The sequence below is a fragment of the chloroplast genome of Nelumbo lutea, assembly GCF_056320005.1.
Source record: "Nelumbo lutea chloroplast, complete genome".
In the NCBI taxonomy this organism is placed as follows: domain Eukaryota; kingdom Viridiplantae; phylum Streptophyta; class Magnoliopsida; order Proteales; family Nelumbonaceae; genus Nelumbo; species Nelumbo lutea.
The window spans coordinates 120001-135000 of record NC_015605.1 but is presented as its reverse complement, the minus strand read 5'-3'; the positions used below and the strand labels follow the sequence as shown (position 1 = coordinate 135000).

Below are 15000 nucleotides of genomic sequence, written 5' to 3'. Positions count from 1 at the left end.
GGCTGATAGGACAAGTACAATCAGAAATCAAATAGAAAGAATCACAAAAGAAAAAAAAAATACATTTCTAGCCCCAGAGAAAAATATTAATGCTAAGGAAACTAGTTGTGATAATAAAAGATCAGAATCACAAAAAAATATTTGGCAGATATTCAAAAGAAGAAGTGCCCGATTAATACGTAAATGGCACTTTTTTATAAAATTTTTTATTGAAAGGCTATACATAGATACCCTTTTATGTATTATTAATATTCCCAGAGTCAATGCACAACTTTTCCTTGAATCAACAAAAAAAATTATTGATAAATACATTTACAATGATGAAACAAATCAAGAAGGAATTGATGAAACAAATGAAAATGAAAATACAATTCATTTTATTTCGACTATAAAAAAGCCGCCTTTTAATATTAGTAATAGTAATAAGAATTCAAAGATTTCTTGTGACCTATCCTCCTTATCACAAGCATATGTATTTTACAAATTATCACAAAACCAAGTTATTAATAAATATCACTTGAGATCTGTACTTCAATATAACGGAACATCTCTTTTTATTAAGGATAGACTAAAGGATTATTTTCGAACACAAGGAATATTTCATTCCGAATCAAAGCATAAAAAACTTCGGAATTCGGGAATGAATGAATATGAATGGAAAAATTGGTTAAAGGGTCATTATCAATACGATTTATCTCAGACTAGATGGTTTAGATTAGTACCGCAAAAATGGCGAAATAGAGTCAATCAACGTCGTACGATTCAAAATAAAGACTCACAAAAATTGGGTTCATACGAAAAAGACCAATTCATTTTTTACGAAAAACAAAATGATTATACACTAAATTCATTACCGAATCAAAAAGACAAATTTAAAAAACACTACAGATATGATCTTCTATCACATAAATATATTAATTATGAAGATAAGAAGGACTCATATATTTATGAATCGCCGTTACAAGTAAATGAGGGCCCAGGGCTTCCCTATAATTACAATACACATAAACCCGAACCATTTGATGTGCTGAGGGATCTACCTATTAGTGATTATCTAGTAGAAGATTATATTATTGATACGAAAAAAAATCTGGATAGAAAATATTTGGATTGGAGAATTCTCCATTTTTGTCTTAAAAATAGAAAAAAAATAGATATTGAGGTTTGGGCCAATATGGATACCGGCGCCAACATTAATAAAAAAACTAAGACTGGAACTAATGATTATCAAAAAATTGATAAATTTTATAAAAAAGACCTTTTTTATCTCACGATTCATCAAGAAATCAACCCATCCAATAAAAAGAAAAACCTTTTTGATTGGATGGGAATGAATGAAGAAATACTAAATCGTTCCATATCAAATCTGGAACTTTGGTTCTTCCCAGAATTACTACTACTTTATGATACATATAAGATTAAACCATGGGGCATACCAATCAAATTACTTCTTTTAAATTGGAATAGAAACGAAAACGTTAGTGAAAATAAAAACATCAACGAAAAACAAAAAAAGGATTTTCGTATATCACGTATATCATCTAATGAAAAAAAAATTCTTGAATTCGAAAATCGAAATCAAGAAGAAAAAGGACCGCCAGGCCAAGGGGATCTTGGACCAGATGCGCAAAACCAAGAGAATCTTGGATCAATTCTATCAAACCAACAAAACGATCTTAAAGAATATTATGCGGAATCAGACATTAAAAACCATAGAAAGAAAAAGCAATTCAAGAACAACATAGAAGTGGAACTCGATTTCTTCCTGAAAAAACATTTGCTTTTTCAATTGAGACCGGATTATCCTTTGAATAAAAAAATGATCAATAATATCAAAGTATATTGTTTCCTGCTTAGACTGAAAAATCCAAAGGAAATTGCTATATCTTCTATTCAAAGAAGAGAAATGAGTCTGGATGTAATGGTGATTCAGAAAGATATAACTCTTACAGAATTGATAAAAAAGGGGATATTTATTATCGATCCTATTCGTCTGTCTATAAAATGGGATGGGCAATTTATTATGTATCAAACCATAGGTATTTCTTTGGTCCATAAGAATAAGCACCAAACTAATCAAAGATACCGAGAAAAAAGGTATGTTGATAAGAATGATTTTGATGAATCCATTTCAAAACATGAACAGATGGTTGGGAATGGAAGAAAAAATCAGTATGATTTGCTTGCTCCTGAAAATATTTTATCGCCTAGACGTCGTAGAAAATTGAGAATTCGAATTTGTTTCAATTTGGAGAATGGGAATGTTGTAGATAAAAATCCAGTATTTTATAATGGAAACAACGTAAGGAACTGTGGTCAATTTTTGACTGAGGACAAACATCTTGATACAGATACAAATAATTTCATTAATATTAACTTAAAGTTCTTTCTTTGGCCCAATTATCGATTAGAAGATTTAGCTTGTATGAATCGTTATTGGTTTGATACCAATAATGGCAGTCGTTTTAATATGTTAAGGATACATATGTATCCCCCATTGAAAAGAAATTGATGGTACATTTCATTTCGTATATATCCCTGCCATAGATCATATATGAAGGTAAACAAATGTATACACGCGTTGCGTTGTATTACATTCTGATACAGGATACTGATTCAATGACATATCCATTAGATCTAGGAATGAATCGGCGGAATCTTCTTTAATTTAAGTCCAAATTTTTCTCTTTTGTGAGAAATGTACTATCCTTTTGTATCCGTATCCAAATCCAATTGAAAAATTAGGTTGATTATTGATTAATTTGATAGAAAAAGTTATACATGAATAAATTCAAATTATTGTGTATACCAGATTCAAATAAAATAACTGGCAGTATTATTATTACTGATCGGTAAAATTCAAATCTATAGAAAAGAAAGGGGGCGAAAAATTCTTTTTATGGTAAAAAAAAATGCATTCATCTCAGTTATTTCGCAAAAAGAAAAAGAAGAAAACGAAAACAGGGGATCTGTTGAATTTCAAGTATTAAGTTTCACCAATAAAATACGGAGACTTACTTCACATTTGGAATTGCACAGAAAAGACTATTTATCTCAAAGAGGTTTACGGAAAATTTTGGGAAAACGTCAACGGCTGCTAGTTTATTTGTCAAAGAAAAATAGAGTACGTTATAAAGAATTAATCAGTCAATTGGATATTCGGGAGCCAAAAACTCGTTAATTTGAAAATCCGTTTTGAATTATTTGATTTATTAGATCTTGAATTTTGATGAACTTCGTTTCGTTTTCAGGAATTCATGGAATAATGAATCGGGGAAAAAATATATGACTGTACCAGCTACAAGAAAAGACCTCATGATAGTCAATATGGGCCCTCACCACCCATCAATGCATGGTGTTCTTCGACTCATCGTTACTCTAGATGGTGAAGATGTTATTGACTGTGAACCCATATTGGGTTATTTACACAGAGGGATGGAAAAAATTGCGGAAAACCGAACAATTATACAATATCTGCCTTATGTAACTCGTTGGGATTATTTAGCTACTATGTTCACAGAGGCAATAACTGTAAATGCACCAGAACAGTTGGGAAATATTCAAGTACCTAAAAGAGCCAGCTATATCAGAGTTATTATGTTGGAGCTGAGTCGTATAGCTTCCCATTTGTTATGGCTTGGCCCTTTTATGGCGGATATCGGTGCACAGACTCCTTTCTTCTATATTTTCAGAGAGAGAGAATTAATATATGATCTACTCGAAGCTGCCACAGGTATGCGAATGATGCATAATTATTTCCGTATCGGAGGAGTAGCTGCTGATCTACCTTATGGCTGGATGGATAAATGTTTGGATTTCTGCGATTATTTTTTAACGGGGGTTGCTGAATATCAAAAGCTTATTACGCGGAATCCCATTTTTTTGGAACGAGTTGAAGGAGTGGGCATTATTGGTGGAGAGGAAGCAATAAATTGGGGTTTATCAGGACCAATGCTACGAGCTTCCGGAATCCAATGGGATCTTCGTAAAGTTGATCATTATGAGTGTTACGATGAATTTGATTGGGAAGTCCAATGGCAAAAAGAAGGAGATTCATTAGCTCGTTATTTAGTACGAATCGGTGAAATGACGGAATCCATAAAAATTATTCAACAGGCTCTGGAAGGAATTCCGGGGGGGCCCTATGAGAATTTAGAAATCCGACGCTTTGCTAGAGCAAAAGATTCCGAATGGAATGATTTTGAATATCGATTCATTAGTAAAAAGCCTTCTCCCACTTTTGAATTGTCGAAACAAGAACTTTATGCGAGAGTGGAAGCCCCAAAGGGGGAATTGGGAATTTATCTGATAGGAGATCAGAGTGTTTTTCCCTGGAGATGGAAAATTCGTCCACCAGGTTTTATCAATTTGCAAATTCTTCCTCAGCTAGTTAAAAGAATGAAATTGGCTGACATTATGACGATACTAGGTAGTATAGATATCATTATGGGAGAAGTTGATCGTTGAAATGATAATTGATACGACAAAAGCACAAGTTATCAATTCTTTTTCCAGATCGGAATCCTTAAAAGAGGTCTATGGGCTCATATGGTTGCTTGTCCCTATTTTGACTCTTATATCGGGAATCACAATAGGGGTACTAGTAATTGTGTGGTTAGAAAGAGAAATATCCGCAGGGATACAACAACGTATCGGACCTGAATACGCCGGCCCTTTGGGAATTCTTCAAGCTCTAGCAGATGGAATCAAACTACTTTTCAAAGAGGATCTTCTCCCATCTAGAGGAGATGCTCGTTTATTCAGTATTGGACCATCTATAGCGGTCATATCAATTCTACTTAGTTATTCAGTAATTCCTTTTGGTTATCGCCTTGTTCTAGCCGATCTTAGTATAGGTGTTTTTTTATGGATTGCCATTTCAAGTATTGCTCCTATTGGACTTCTTATGTCAGGATATGGATCGAATAATAAATATTCCTTTTCAGGTGGTCTACGAGCTGCTGCTCAATCAATTAGTTATGAAATACCATTAACTTCATGTGTGTTATCAATATCTCTACGTGTGATTCGTTGGAACATGAACTTTTAGAAGCGGGTGCAAAAGATCAACTGTATGGAGTTTTTACTTACTATTGCTATTGTGTTGTATGTATTACCATACCGGGGATCGAGCAAAAATGAGTGGGCGGTTAGGAACACCAAGGTACACAAAGGATTAGTAATGAAGATAATGTAAGTTATCCAAAAGATATTTCTGGATAAAAGGTAAAAGGAATCCTAATGGGGGCTTAAAGTTGGTAGAAATGATCAAGAAGTACTTCCCCATGATCCCGATCCAGAGTATGCTCCTATCCACTGATTAAAGAAATGACTATCAGGGACGAAGTAATCTTTTATTTTTTTTTTAGAGTCCCCCCTTTCTGAGAAAGAAGAATAGGAACGAAAGAAATGGAATGCAATTGCAATAGGAAAAAAAATGAAATAAGAAATTTTTTTCTTTCTTTTCTTTATCCATATTCATAGCGATAGAATTATTATCATGATTCATGAACAAATGTAGAATTCTTTTTCGTAATCGAAAGATATGGGTCGAAATATCTATTGATACAACAGGTATTTTATTGAAGGGTTAAGTTATTACTGAACAAAAAAGAAAAAATGGAAATAATAAAGGATGAGATCAATTCAGAAGCACTTTATTTTGTTATTATAGCAGACAGAATTCCATTGGTCTAATTCGGGACTCTCCGATGTATCTTTACTCTTTCTACTCTCCAAACATATCGAGATAATACCGAAGTGGTCCCTAGATTTATTTGTGGCCCTTGAGGAGCCGTATGAGGCTGAAGTCTCATGTACGGTTCTGTAATAGCGATGGGAACAGTGATGTTATCACCGACTATAATTATCTAACAGTTCAAGTACAGTTGATATAGTTGAGGCGCAGTCAAAATATGGTTTTTGGGGTTGGAATTTGTGGCGGCAGCCTATCGGGTTTGTCGTTTTTCTAATTTCTTCCCTAGCAGAATGTGAGAGATTACCTTTTGATTTACCAGAAGCAGAGGAAGAATTAGTAGCAGGTTATCAAACCGAATATTCAGGTATAAAATTTGGTTTATTTTATGTTGCTTCCTATCTAAATCTACTAGTTTCTTCATTATTTGTAACAGTTCTTTACTTGGGCGGCTGGAATCTCTCTATTCCGTACATATTCATTCCTGAGCTTTTCGGAATAAATAAAGTGGGGGGGGTCTTTGAAACAACAATTGGTATCTTTATTACATTAGCTAAAGCTTATTTGTTCCTGTTCATTCCTATCGCAACAAGATGGACTTTACCTAGAATGCGAATGGACCAACTATTAAATCTTGGGTGGAAATTTCTTTTACCCATTTCTCTAGGTAATCTATTATTGACAACTTCTTCCCAACTCCTTTCACTGTAAAGGAATACTATATTTATGTTATTTTAGGTTCATAACTTCTTAACTTCTCTCAAACAAGAGCAAGAGAAAGAAACATCAAATTCTTTTATTCATAGATATTCACAATATGCTACCTATGGTAACTGGGTTCATGAATTATGGTCAACAAACAATACGAGCTGCAAGGTATATCGGTCAAAGTTTCATGATTACCTTATCCCACGCGAACCGTTTACCTGTAACTATTCAATATCCCTATGAAAAATTGATCACATCAGAGCGTTTCCGCGGTCGAATCCACTTTGAATTTGATAAATGCATTGCTTGTGAAGTATGTGTTCGTGTATGTCCTATAGATCTACCCGTTGTTGATTGGAGATTGGAAACTGATATTCGAAAGAAACGATTGCTTAATTACAGTATTGATTTTGGAATCTGTATATTTTGTGGTAACTGTGTCGAGTATTGTCCAACAAATTGTTTATCAATGACTGAAGAATATGAACTTTCTACTTATGATCGTCACGAATTGAATTATAATCAAATTGCTTTGGGTCGGTTACCAATATCAGTAATTGGAGATTCTACAATTCGAACAATTATGAATTCAACTCAACTAAAAATAGCCACGGGAAAATCCCTTGATTCAAAAACAATTACCAATTACTAAGATTCCGTTTTGATCTAAAGGAAGCGAAACTTCTTTCATTTTACTTGGTCAATAACTAAAAATCCTAACTATTAATTGATGAGAATCACGGCTTAATTTTGATAGAAAATCTATTCATATATCTGTGATGATTTCGAAATATATTATATTATAAATATATATATATAATTATATAATTTCGAACTACTCTTTCGGATATAGAATGGGATTGATCCAATAACTGTATCTACATCAATCCACACCCATTCGAATTTCATTTAATTCAATTTTATTCAATTAGGAACGTATCATAAAAAAAAATAGGGTAACTTCTTTTTTCCCGGTCCGGTCAATAAGGTCATGAAAAATTTCGACTTATTTATCTCTTATTTTACATATAATGGATTTACCTGGGCCAATACATGATTTTCTTTTAGTATTTCTGGGATCAGGTCTTATATTAGGGGGCCTAGGAGTAGTATTACTTACCAATCCAATTTATTCTGCCTTTTCATTAGGATTGGTTCTTGTTTGTATATCCTTATTCTATATACCATCGAACTCTCATTTTGTAGCTGCTGCCCAGCTTCTTATTTACGTGGGAGCCATAAATGTCTTAATCATATTTGCTGTGATGTTCATGAATGGTTCAGAATATTACAATGATTTCCATCTTTGGACCATTGGAGATGGAGTCACTTCATTGGTTTGTACAAGTATTTTTTTTTCACTAATTACTACTATCCTAGATACGTCATGGTATGGGATTATTTGGACTACAAGATCAAACCAGATTATAGAACAGGATTTGATAAGTAATGGTCAACAAATTGGAATTCATTTATCAACAGATTTTTTTCTTCCATTTGAACTCATTTCTATAATTCTTTTAGTTGCCTTGATAGGTGCAATTGCTATGGCTCGTCAGTAATAAATACTTAGATTTAGAAATAAAAATAAATAAGGACTTCTTTTTTTCTGTATTATCACATCCATTTTACTTCATTATCACATTCATTTTACTTCTTACTTCCATTTTTTCTTTTCTATTTTCAGATTGTTCATGTTTAAAAAAAAATGGAAATGCTTTTTGTTCGATCTATTACCAATATCTTCCTTTGTTCCGTTCTTGTTATATTCTAGTCAATCGAATCGGTTGAATTGTTGTTCATATTGAAATGAATCGAGATTGATGAGGAGTTAGTCAATGATGCTCGAACATGTACTTGTTTTGAGTGCCTATTTATTTTCTATCGGTATTTATGGATTGATTACGAGCCGAAATATGGTTAGAGCACTTATGTGTCTTGAGCTTATACTGAATGCGGTTAATATAAATTTCGTAACATTTTCTGATTTTTTTGATAGTCGCCAATTAAAAGGAGACATTTTCTCGATTTTTGTTATAGCTATTGCAGCCGCTGAAGCAGCTATTGGGCCAGCAATTGTTTCGTCAATTTTTCGTAACAGAAAATCAACTCGTATCAATCAATCGAATTTGTTGAATAAATAGTAGTAATAAAATAAATATTAAATAAATATTCTAAATAGAAATAGTAGTAATCATATCATATAAATAAAGAATAGAATATTCACCAATTCGAATTAGCATATATGACACGTATGACCATTTTTGCTAAAACATAAGAAATCAAAGTATCTTGGCCCTCTCTCATAAACAGATCCAGAAGTAGATTAATTTAAAAATTTCTGATAAATCATTGATTCGTCTGGTATCTACAATATATGATTCATTTATTATATTACATTACTTTACTAGATCGAAATTTCATGACGTTCACAAAAATTTAAAGATCCAATGTCACATTCAGTAAAGATTTATGATACATGTATAGGATGTACTCAATGTGTACGAGCCTGCCCCACAGATGTATTAGAAATGATACCTTGGGACGGATGTAAAGCTAAGCAAATTGCTTCTGCTCCAAGAACAGAGGACTGTGTAGGTTGTAAGCGATGTGAATCTGCTTGTCCAACAGATTTCTTGAGTGTCCGGGTTTATTTATGGCATGAGACAACTCGCAGCATGGGGCTAGCCTATTGATACGTTCCAGAAAACTCCACTTGAATCCATTTGATTTCTCTTTACCGACAAAAACCCGTACTCGATAAAAAGATATATATAGATATTTTTTATCGAGTACGGGTTTTTCTGGTCAAAGTGTATCTTGTCTTTACCATGAATTTTTTTCCTTGGTTAACAATAATTGTAGTTTTGCCGATATCCGCGGGTTCTTTAATTTTCTTTCTCCCTCATAAAGGAAATAAGGTGATTCGCTGGTATACTATCAGTATATGCTTAATAGAACTCCTTCTAATGACCTATGCATTCTGTTATCATTTCAAATTGGACGATCCATTAATCCAACTGGAAGAGGATTATAAATGGATAAATATTTTTGATTTTCACTGGAGATTAGGAATCGATGGACTTTCCATAGGACCCATTTTACTGACGGGGTTCATTACTACTTTAGCTACTTTAGCGGCTTGGCCAGTTACTCGAGATTCCCGATTGTTCCATTTCCTGATGTTAGCAATGTATAGTGGTCAAATAGGATCATTTTCTTCTCGAGACCTTTTACTTTTTTTCATCATGTGGGAGTTAGAATTAATTCCTGTTTACCTACTTCTATCCATGTGGGGAGGAAAGAAACGTCTGTACTCCGCTACAAAGTTTATTTTGTACACAGCAGGGGGTTCTATTTTTCTTTTACTAGGAGTTCTGGGTATGGGTTTATATGGTTCCAATGAACCAACATTAAATTTTGAAACATCAGCTAATCAATCATATCCTGTGGCATTAGAAATAATATTCTATTTTGGATTTCTTATTGCTTATGCTGTTAAATCACCGATTATACCCCTACATACATGGTTACCAGATACCCACGGAGAAGCACATTACAGTACATGTATGCTTCTAGCCGGAATCTTATTAAAAATGGGAGCGTATGGATTGGTTCGGATCAATATGGAATTTTTACCCCATGCTCATTCTATATTTTCTCCCTGGTTGATGATAGTAGGCACAATTCAAATAATCTATGCAGCTTTAACATCTCCCGGTCAACGCAATTTAAAAAAGAGAATAGCTTATTCCTCGGTATCTCATATGGGTTTCACAATTATAGGAATTGCTTCCATAACCGATACGGGACTTAATGGAGCCATTTTACAAATAATCTCTCATGGATTTATTGGTGCTGCACTTTTTTTCTTGGCAGGAACGAGTTACGATAGAATACGTCTTGTTTATCTCGATGAAATGGGAGGAATTGCTATCCCAATGCCAAAAATATTTACGATGTTCAGTAGCTTCTCGATGGCTTCTCTTGCATTGCCGGGAATGAGTGGTTTTGTTGCAGAATTGATAGTATTTTTTGGAATAATTACCAGTCCAAAATATCTTTTAATGCCAAAAATACTAATTACTTTTGTAATGGCAATTGGAATGATATTAACTCCTATTTATTCATTATCTATGTTACGCCAGATGTTCTATGGATACAAGCTATTCAATGCCTCAAACTCTTATTTTTTTGATTCTGGACCACGAGAACTATTTGTTTCGATCTCTATTTTTCTACCTGTAATAGGTATTGGTATTTATCCGGATTTCGTTCTCTCACTATCAGTTGACAAGGTCGAAGCTATTCTATCCAATTACTTTTCTAGATAGTTTTCATGAAAAAGACATAAAAAATCCTGTGATTTTAAAAATCGTTCGTTGTACAATGAAAAAAAAGAAGTCTTATTCCTTTTCTTAAGTAAAAAAAAAATGAAGTGAATTGGAATTTGAATCGGATATGTTTGGTGTTTTTGAGAACCATTTGAATCACGTAGTGATTCAAACGGTTCTCAAAAACTTACACAACATTTCGTTATATACACCGTTCTTATGTATTGTATTTTGTATTTGTCAGGTCGTTTCTTCAATTATATCAAAATGTGAATGACCCATAACTATGTAGCCCTATTCCTAATAGATTGACCCCAAAATAGCATATCCAAATTATAAGAAATCCCATAGAAGCCACAATTGCGGAATTTGCGCCTTGCCATTTTTTATTTGTTCGAGTATGTAAATAAATCGCGAATATGGTCCAAGTAATAAATGCCCAAGTTTCCTTCGGGTCCCAATTCCAATACGACCCCCATGCCTCATTAGCCCATACTGCTCCCGAAAGAATACCTATGGTTAAAAAGATAAACCCTAGACTAATGACACGATAACTCCAATGATCCAATTGCTGAATCAATTGATGCCTGTGATAGTTTCTAAAAGTAAAAGAAGTGTTTCGTAAAACATTGCTTTTTTTATTCACGTATTGGATCTCACAAAAGTAAAATGACCCAATTAAGAAATGATTGCTTTTACTAAAATTTTCTATGTTTTTTCGAAATGTAATGACTAGAAGAGCTATTGATAATAATGATCCACATAAAAGAGCTGCATAACTCAATACCATCATACTTACGTGCATCATTAACCACTGGGATTGAAGAGCAGGCACTAATATTGCGGATTGATGCATGTCAGTTAAAAGACCCGAAGTGGCAAAGCCTTGGGTAAAAATAGCACTTGGTGTGGTTATTTCGCTTAAATTATTTTTATGGTTCCCTATTTTAGGAACCATATGAATAATGGAGAAACTCCATGAAAGGAACATTAATGATTCATATAAATCACTTAACGGGAAATGCCCTGAATGAATCCAACGAGTAACTAAGAATCCTGTTATACAGAAAAAAGTCGCTATCATGCCTTTTTCTGACGAATCATATAGTCCTACGATTTCATCGATTAATAAGGTCATCAAATGAATCGTAATTACAATTGAAACGATCGAAAAGGAAATGTGAGTTAATATATGTTCTAAAGTCAAAAATATCATAAATAAATCCTAAAAAAAGGTCCCTTAAGTGCGGAATGGAAATCGGGAATTGAATTCATTATAGGATTTATTGTACATCTTTTAGAAGATGCCGCCACTCGGACTCGAACCGAGATGCTCTAGCACTGCTTCCTAAGAGCAGCGTGTCTACCAATTTCACCATGGCGGCTTGCTAGAAATCATAATAGCCCATTCATATTCAATCGTCGAGATTGAAGGAGTCAATTCAATGCAATATTTTTTACAAAAAATTAGAATCGATGAATAAAGACCCGTTCCGATTCCTATTTGAACGTTCAATAATCTTTATCCTTAGTATTAGTATCGTAGGATGGTGTCAATTTTAACTTAACAATAGGCTTTCACGTAGTTTAAGCTCTCTCGGAATAGAACAGTTGGAACTATCTAGTTCTGTCCTCAATCCGGGCATATAACTAGAAATTGTCCGTTTTTCTATTTTCTTTTCATTTTTTGATGATTCATTTCTCATTTATTTGATTTCATAGTCATGGATTTGAAATGGAAAAGAAAAATTCATTTTATCAATGAACAAAAAATTTGTACGGATCATACAAAATTGACTCACTTCTCGTACATAAAGATTGATCTAAGTGGAATTCAAGGGGTTTTTTACTGCTTGGGTCGTAAAGTAGGGGTCTATAATGATTCAGAAAATTACAAAACAAGTCTTAAAATAAAAATATAGATAGAGATCTAGTTTCAACGATCTATTAATTTTGACTAAAGATCTTATATTATATCTGTTTTGCTATAGAAAAAAGGGGGTTTCCGCGTTGTTTATACTTATAGTATATCCTATAGAAAATCTTAAATAATGCGTTTTGTTTTAATGATGTATAACTATTGGGGCAAGAAACTCCTTTTCTATAAGAACAAGAAACTCCTTTTCTATAAGAAAAAGAAGACTTTTGTTGTTGTGAAAAGTAAATCGATGGGGAAAATAAAATAACAATCCCCATCTTGTTTGTAAATTTGAAAAACCTACTAAAAAGAAAGAAGAAAGGTGAAACCCTGTATTTTTGGCTTACCTACTTTTTTTTGTCAAACAAAACAAAAAAATACCTTTTTCGAATCCATTAGACGGAAAAATATATTCTGTATACCACAATAGTCAGTTCCATTTTATCTTGATCAGTTTAAAATTAAAACATTAGTTAATGTAAATTATTCATCTTATAAATGTAAATGAAATTATACTATCGAGTCATATCGATTCAGATTATTCCAATGTTTGATTATTTATTTGTCGCACAAAAAAACTTTTCGAATTCCCGGTAGAAAGAGATTTTGCTAACGAAAAAGCTTTTACCGCTGCCCAATACCCCTTTCTTTTCCAAATATTTTTACGAATACGCTTTTTTGATATAGAAGTACGTTTCTTTGGAACCGCCATTCAAAAATAAAGAGGTTGCTCATTGCTATAGTTGGATGTGAAAGACATGTATTGTTCAAAATGATCGTTTCTTCTATTCATTATCTCTATATTTTTTCCATAGAGGTCCTTTATAACATGCAAAAAAAAATATAGAGATACGTGTGCATCGCATAGAGTATCACTACACTAGGGACAAAAAAGAAAAATGAAATGATGTGATACTTTGTTTTTTGTTTTTCTAAAAGAATTTTTTTCTATTACATACAATATCTGAGAAAAATTCGTATTGATTGGTACTTTTATATCCTCATTTGAATCTATATCTATAGCACTCACTGTCTGTCATAGAAATCGAATTACTTGTCGTTGATAAGAAAAAAAAATTTTAATTCATATCTTCGTCTCTTTTCGCCGTACTACATTTATTTTAGAAAAAAAAAAATAAAAAAGTTTAAGAACCCCTTACCTAATATACTAATATAAATAGAATAAATAATAAAATAAAAAAAACACACACACAAAGAATATTCTAACGTTTTTCTATTAATTGATCAAATTCGAGACGAGAGTACACCTAATTAAATTTTTTAAAATCGAACAAGACTAGTAATTAATCTATTAAATGATACAGAAAAAAAATTTAAGAAAAGCCTTTCTTTTTAGTAATTAATTCTTTCAACTCTATGTAAAGTAAAAAAATGGTGGGTATCTTAATTTTAGGGGTTCCCATAAATAGAAGTTTGCTTTATTGGGTCAAGTTATTGGAGGATCTATGATCTATATCATACTCTTTTTGGTATAATTTTTTATCCTTGCTCTATGGATATAAATTATTGTAATAATAGAATGATTGAAATTTTCCTATTCTGTATTTCTATAAATATCTTTGTTAATAACTAAGTAGTAACTTTTCACTATTGACTTGGTTATATCATTTGACCAATTGTAACTTATTGATTTGAATATTTGAAATGTTGGGAAAGAATTTTAAAAATTAGAATTTTGAATTCTATTTGAATATTTGAGTTCTTTCCTATCTTGATTTTATTTTATTGATTCCTTCTGAAAAAGATAAGAGCAGGTGAATTGGAAATAGAAATAATTAATTAAGAATAAAAAAGTTGGATTTTCTTATGGAACATACATATCAATATGCATGGATGATACCTTTCGTTCCACTTCCAGTTCCTATGTTAATAGGAGTGGGACTTCTCTTTGTTCCGATGGCAACAAAAAAGCTTCGTCGTATGTGGGCTTTTCCCAGTGTTTTATTGTTAAGTATAGTTATGATTTTTTCGGCCAATCTGGCTATTCAGCAAATAAATGGCAGTTCTATCTATCAATATGTATGGTCGTGGACCATCAATAATGATTTTTCCTTAGAGTTCGGCTACTTGATTGATCCACTTACTTCTATTATGTTAATATTAATCACTACTGTTGGAGTCATGGTTCTTGTTTATAGTGACAATTATATGTCTCATGATCAAGGATATTTAAGATTTTTTGCTTATATGAGTTTTTCCAATACTTCTATGTTGGGATTAGTTACTAGTTCGAATTTGATACAAATTTATATTTTTTGGGAATTGGTTGGAATGTGTTCGTATCTATTAATAGGGTTTTGGTTCACACGACCAATTGCGGCAAA

At 32.6% G+C, this 15000-nt stretch overlaps 12 protein-coding genes and 1 non-coding gene across 13 annotated transcripts in view, besides 1 other annotated feature; 10 read left to right on the top strand and 3 right to left on the bottom strand. All coding sequences in view use genetic code 11, as the record gives it.

The window, feature by feature from the left end:
- Positions 1-2512, top strand: part of ycf1 (hypothetical chloroplast RF1) — a 5520-nt gene extending 3008 nt beyond the window's left edge. The window contains exon 1 of the mRNA in view: positions 1-2512. This exon is cut by the window's left edge and continues 3008 nt beyond it. Within this exon, the coding sequence (YP_004563925.1) occupies positions 1-2512 (2512 nt within the window).
- Positions 1-15000: part of a sequence feature (small single copy region; SSC) that runs on past both edges of the window.
- On the top strand, positions 2900-3181 carry rps15 (ribosomal protein S15). Its single transcript has one exon. It carries the CDS (start codon positions 2900-2902, stop codon positions 3179-3181), a length of 282 nt encoding a protein of 93 aa, YP_004563924.1.
- Positions 3286-4467, top strand: ndhH (NADH-plastoquinone oxidoreductase subunit 7). Its single transcript has one exon. It carries the CDS (start codon positions 3286-3288, stop codon positions 4465-4467), a length of 1182 nt encoding a protein of 393 aa, YP_004563923.1.
- Positions 4469-6406, top strand: ndhA (NADH-plastoquinone oxidoreductase subunit 1). The gene is made up of 2 exons: positions 4469-5021; positions 5868-6406. Exons 1-2 carry the CDS (start codon positions 4469-4471, stop codon positions 6404-6406), a joined length of 1092 nt encoding a protein of 363 aa, YP_004563922.1.
- ndhI (NADH-plastoquinone oxidoreductase subunit I) lies at positions 6513-7055 on the top strand. The gene has a single exon. The coding sequence runs from the start codon at positions 6513-6515 to the stop codon at positions 7053-7055; it is 543 nt and encodes a 180-aa protein (YP_004563921.1).
- ndhG (NADH-plastoquinone oxidoreductase subunit 6) lies at positions 7435-7965 on the top strand. Its single transcript has one exon. It carries the CDS (start codon positions 7435-7437, stop codon positions 7963-7965), a length of 531 nt encoding a protein of 176 aa, YP_004563920.1.
- Positions 8242-8547, top strand: ndhE (NADH-plastoquinone oxidoreductase subunit 4L). Its single transcript has one exon. It carries the CDS (start codon positions 8242-8244, stop codon positions 8545-8547), a length of 306 nt encoding a protein of 101 aa, YP_004563919.1.
- psaC (photosystem I subunit VII) lies at positions 8854-9099 on the top strand. The gene has a single exon. The coding sequence runs from the start codon at positions 8854-8856 to the stop codon at positions 9097-9099; it is 246 nt and encodes an 81-aa protein (YP_004563918.1).
- ndhD (NADH-plastoquinone oxidoreductase subunit 4) lies at positions 9235-10737 on the top strand. Its single transcript has one exon. It carries the CDS (start codon positions 9235-9237, stop codon positions 10735-10737), a length of 1503 nt encoding a protein of 500 aa, YP_004563917.1.
- On the bottom strand, positions 11000-11953 carry ccsA (cytochrome c heme attachment protein). The gene has a single exon. The coding sequence runs from the start codon at positions 11951-11953 to the stop codon at positions 11000-11002; it is 954 nt and encodes a 317-aa protein (YP_004563916.1).
- Positions 12043-12122, bottom strand: trnL-UAG. The gene has a single exon. It is a non-coding gene; the product is annotated as a tRNA-Leu (tRNA).
- rpl32 (ribosomal protein L32) lies at positions 13194-13367 on the bottom strand. Its single transcript has one exon. The coding sequence runs from the start codon at positions 13365-13367 to the stop codon at positions 13194-13196; it is 174 nt and encodes a 57-aa protein (YP_004563915.1).
- The window catches only part of ndhF (NADH-plastoquinone oxidoreductase subunit 5), a 2217-nt gene continuing 1699 nt past the window's right edge, over positions 14483-15000 (top strand). The window contains exon 1 of the mRNA in view: positions 14483-15000. This exon is cut by the window's right edge and continues 1699 nt beyond it. Coding sequence (YP_004563914.1) covers positions 14483-15000 — 518 coding nt within the window.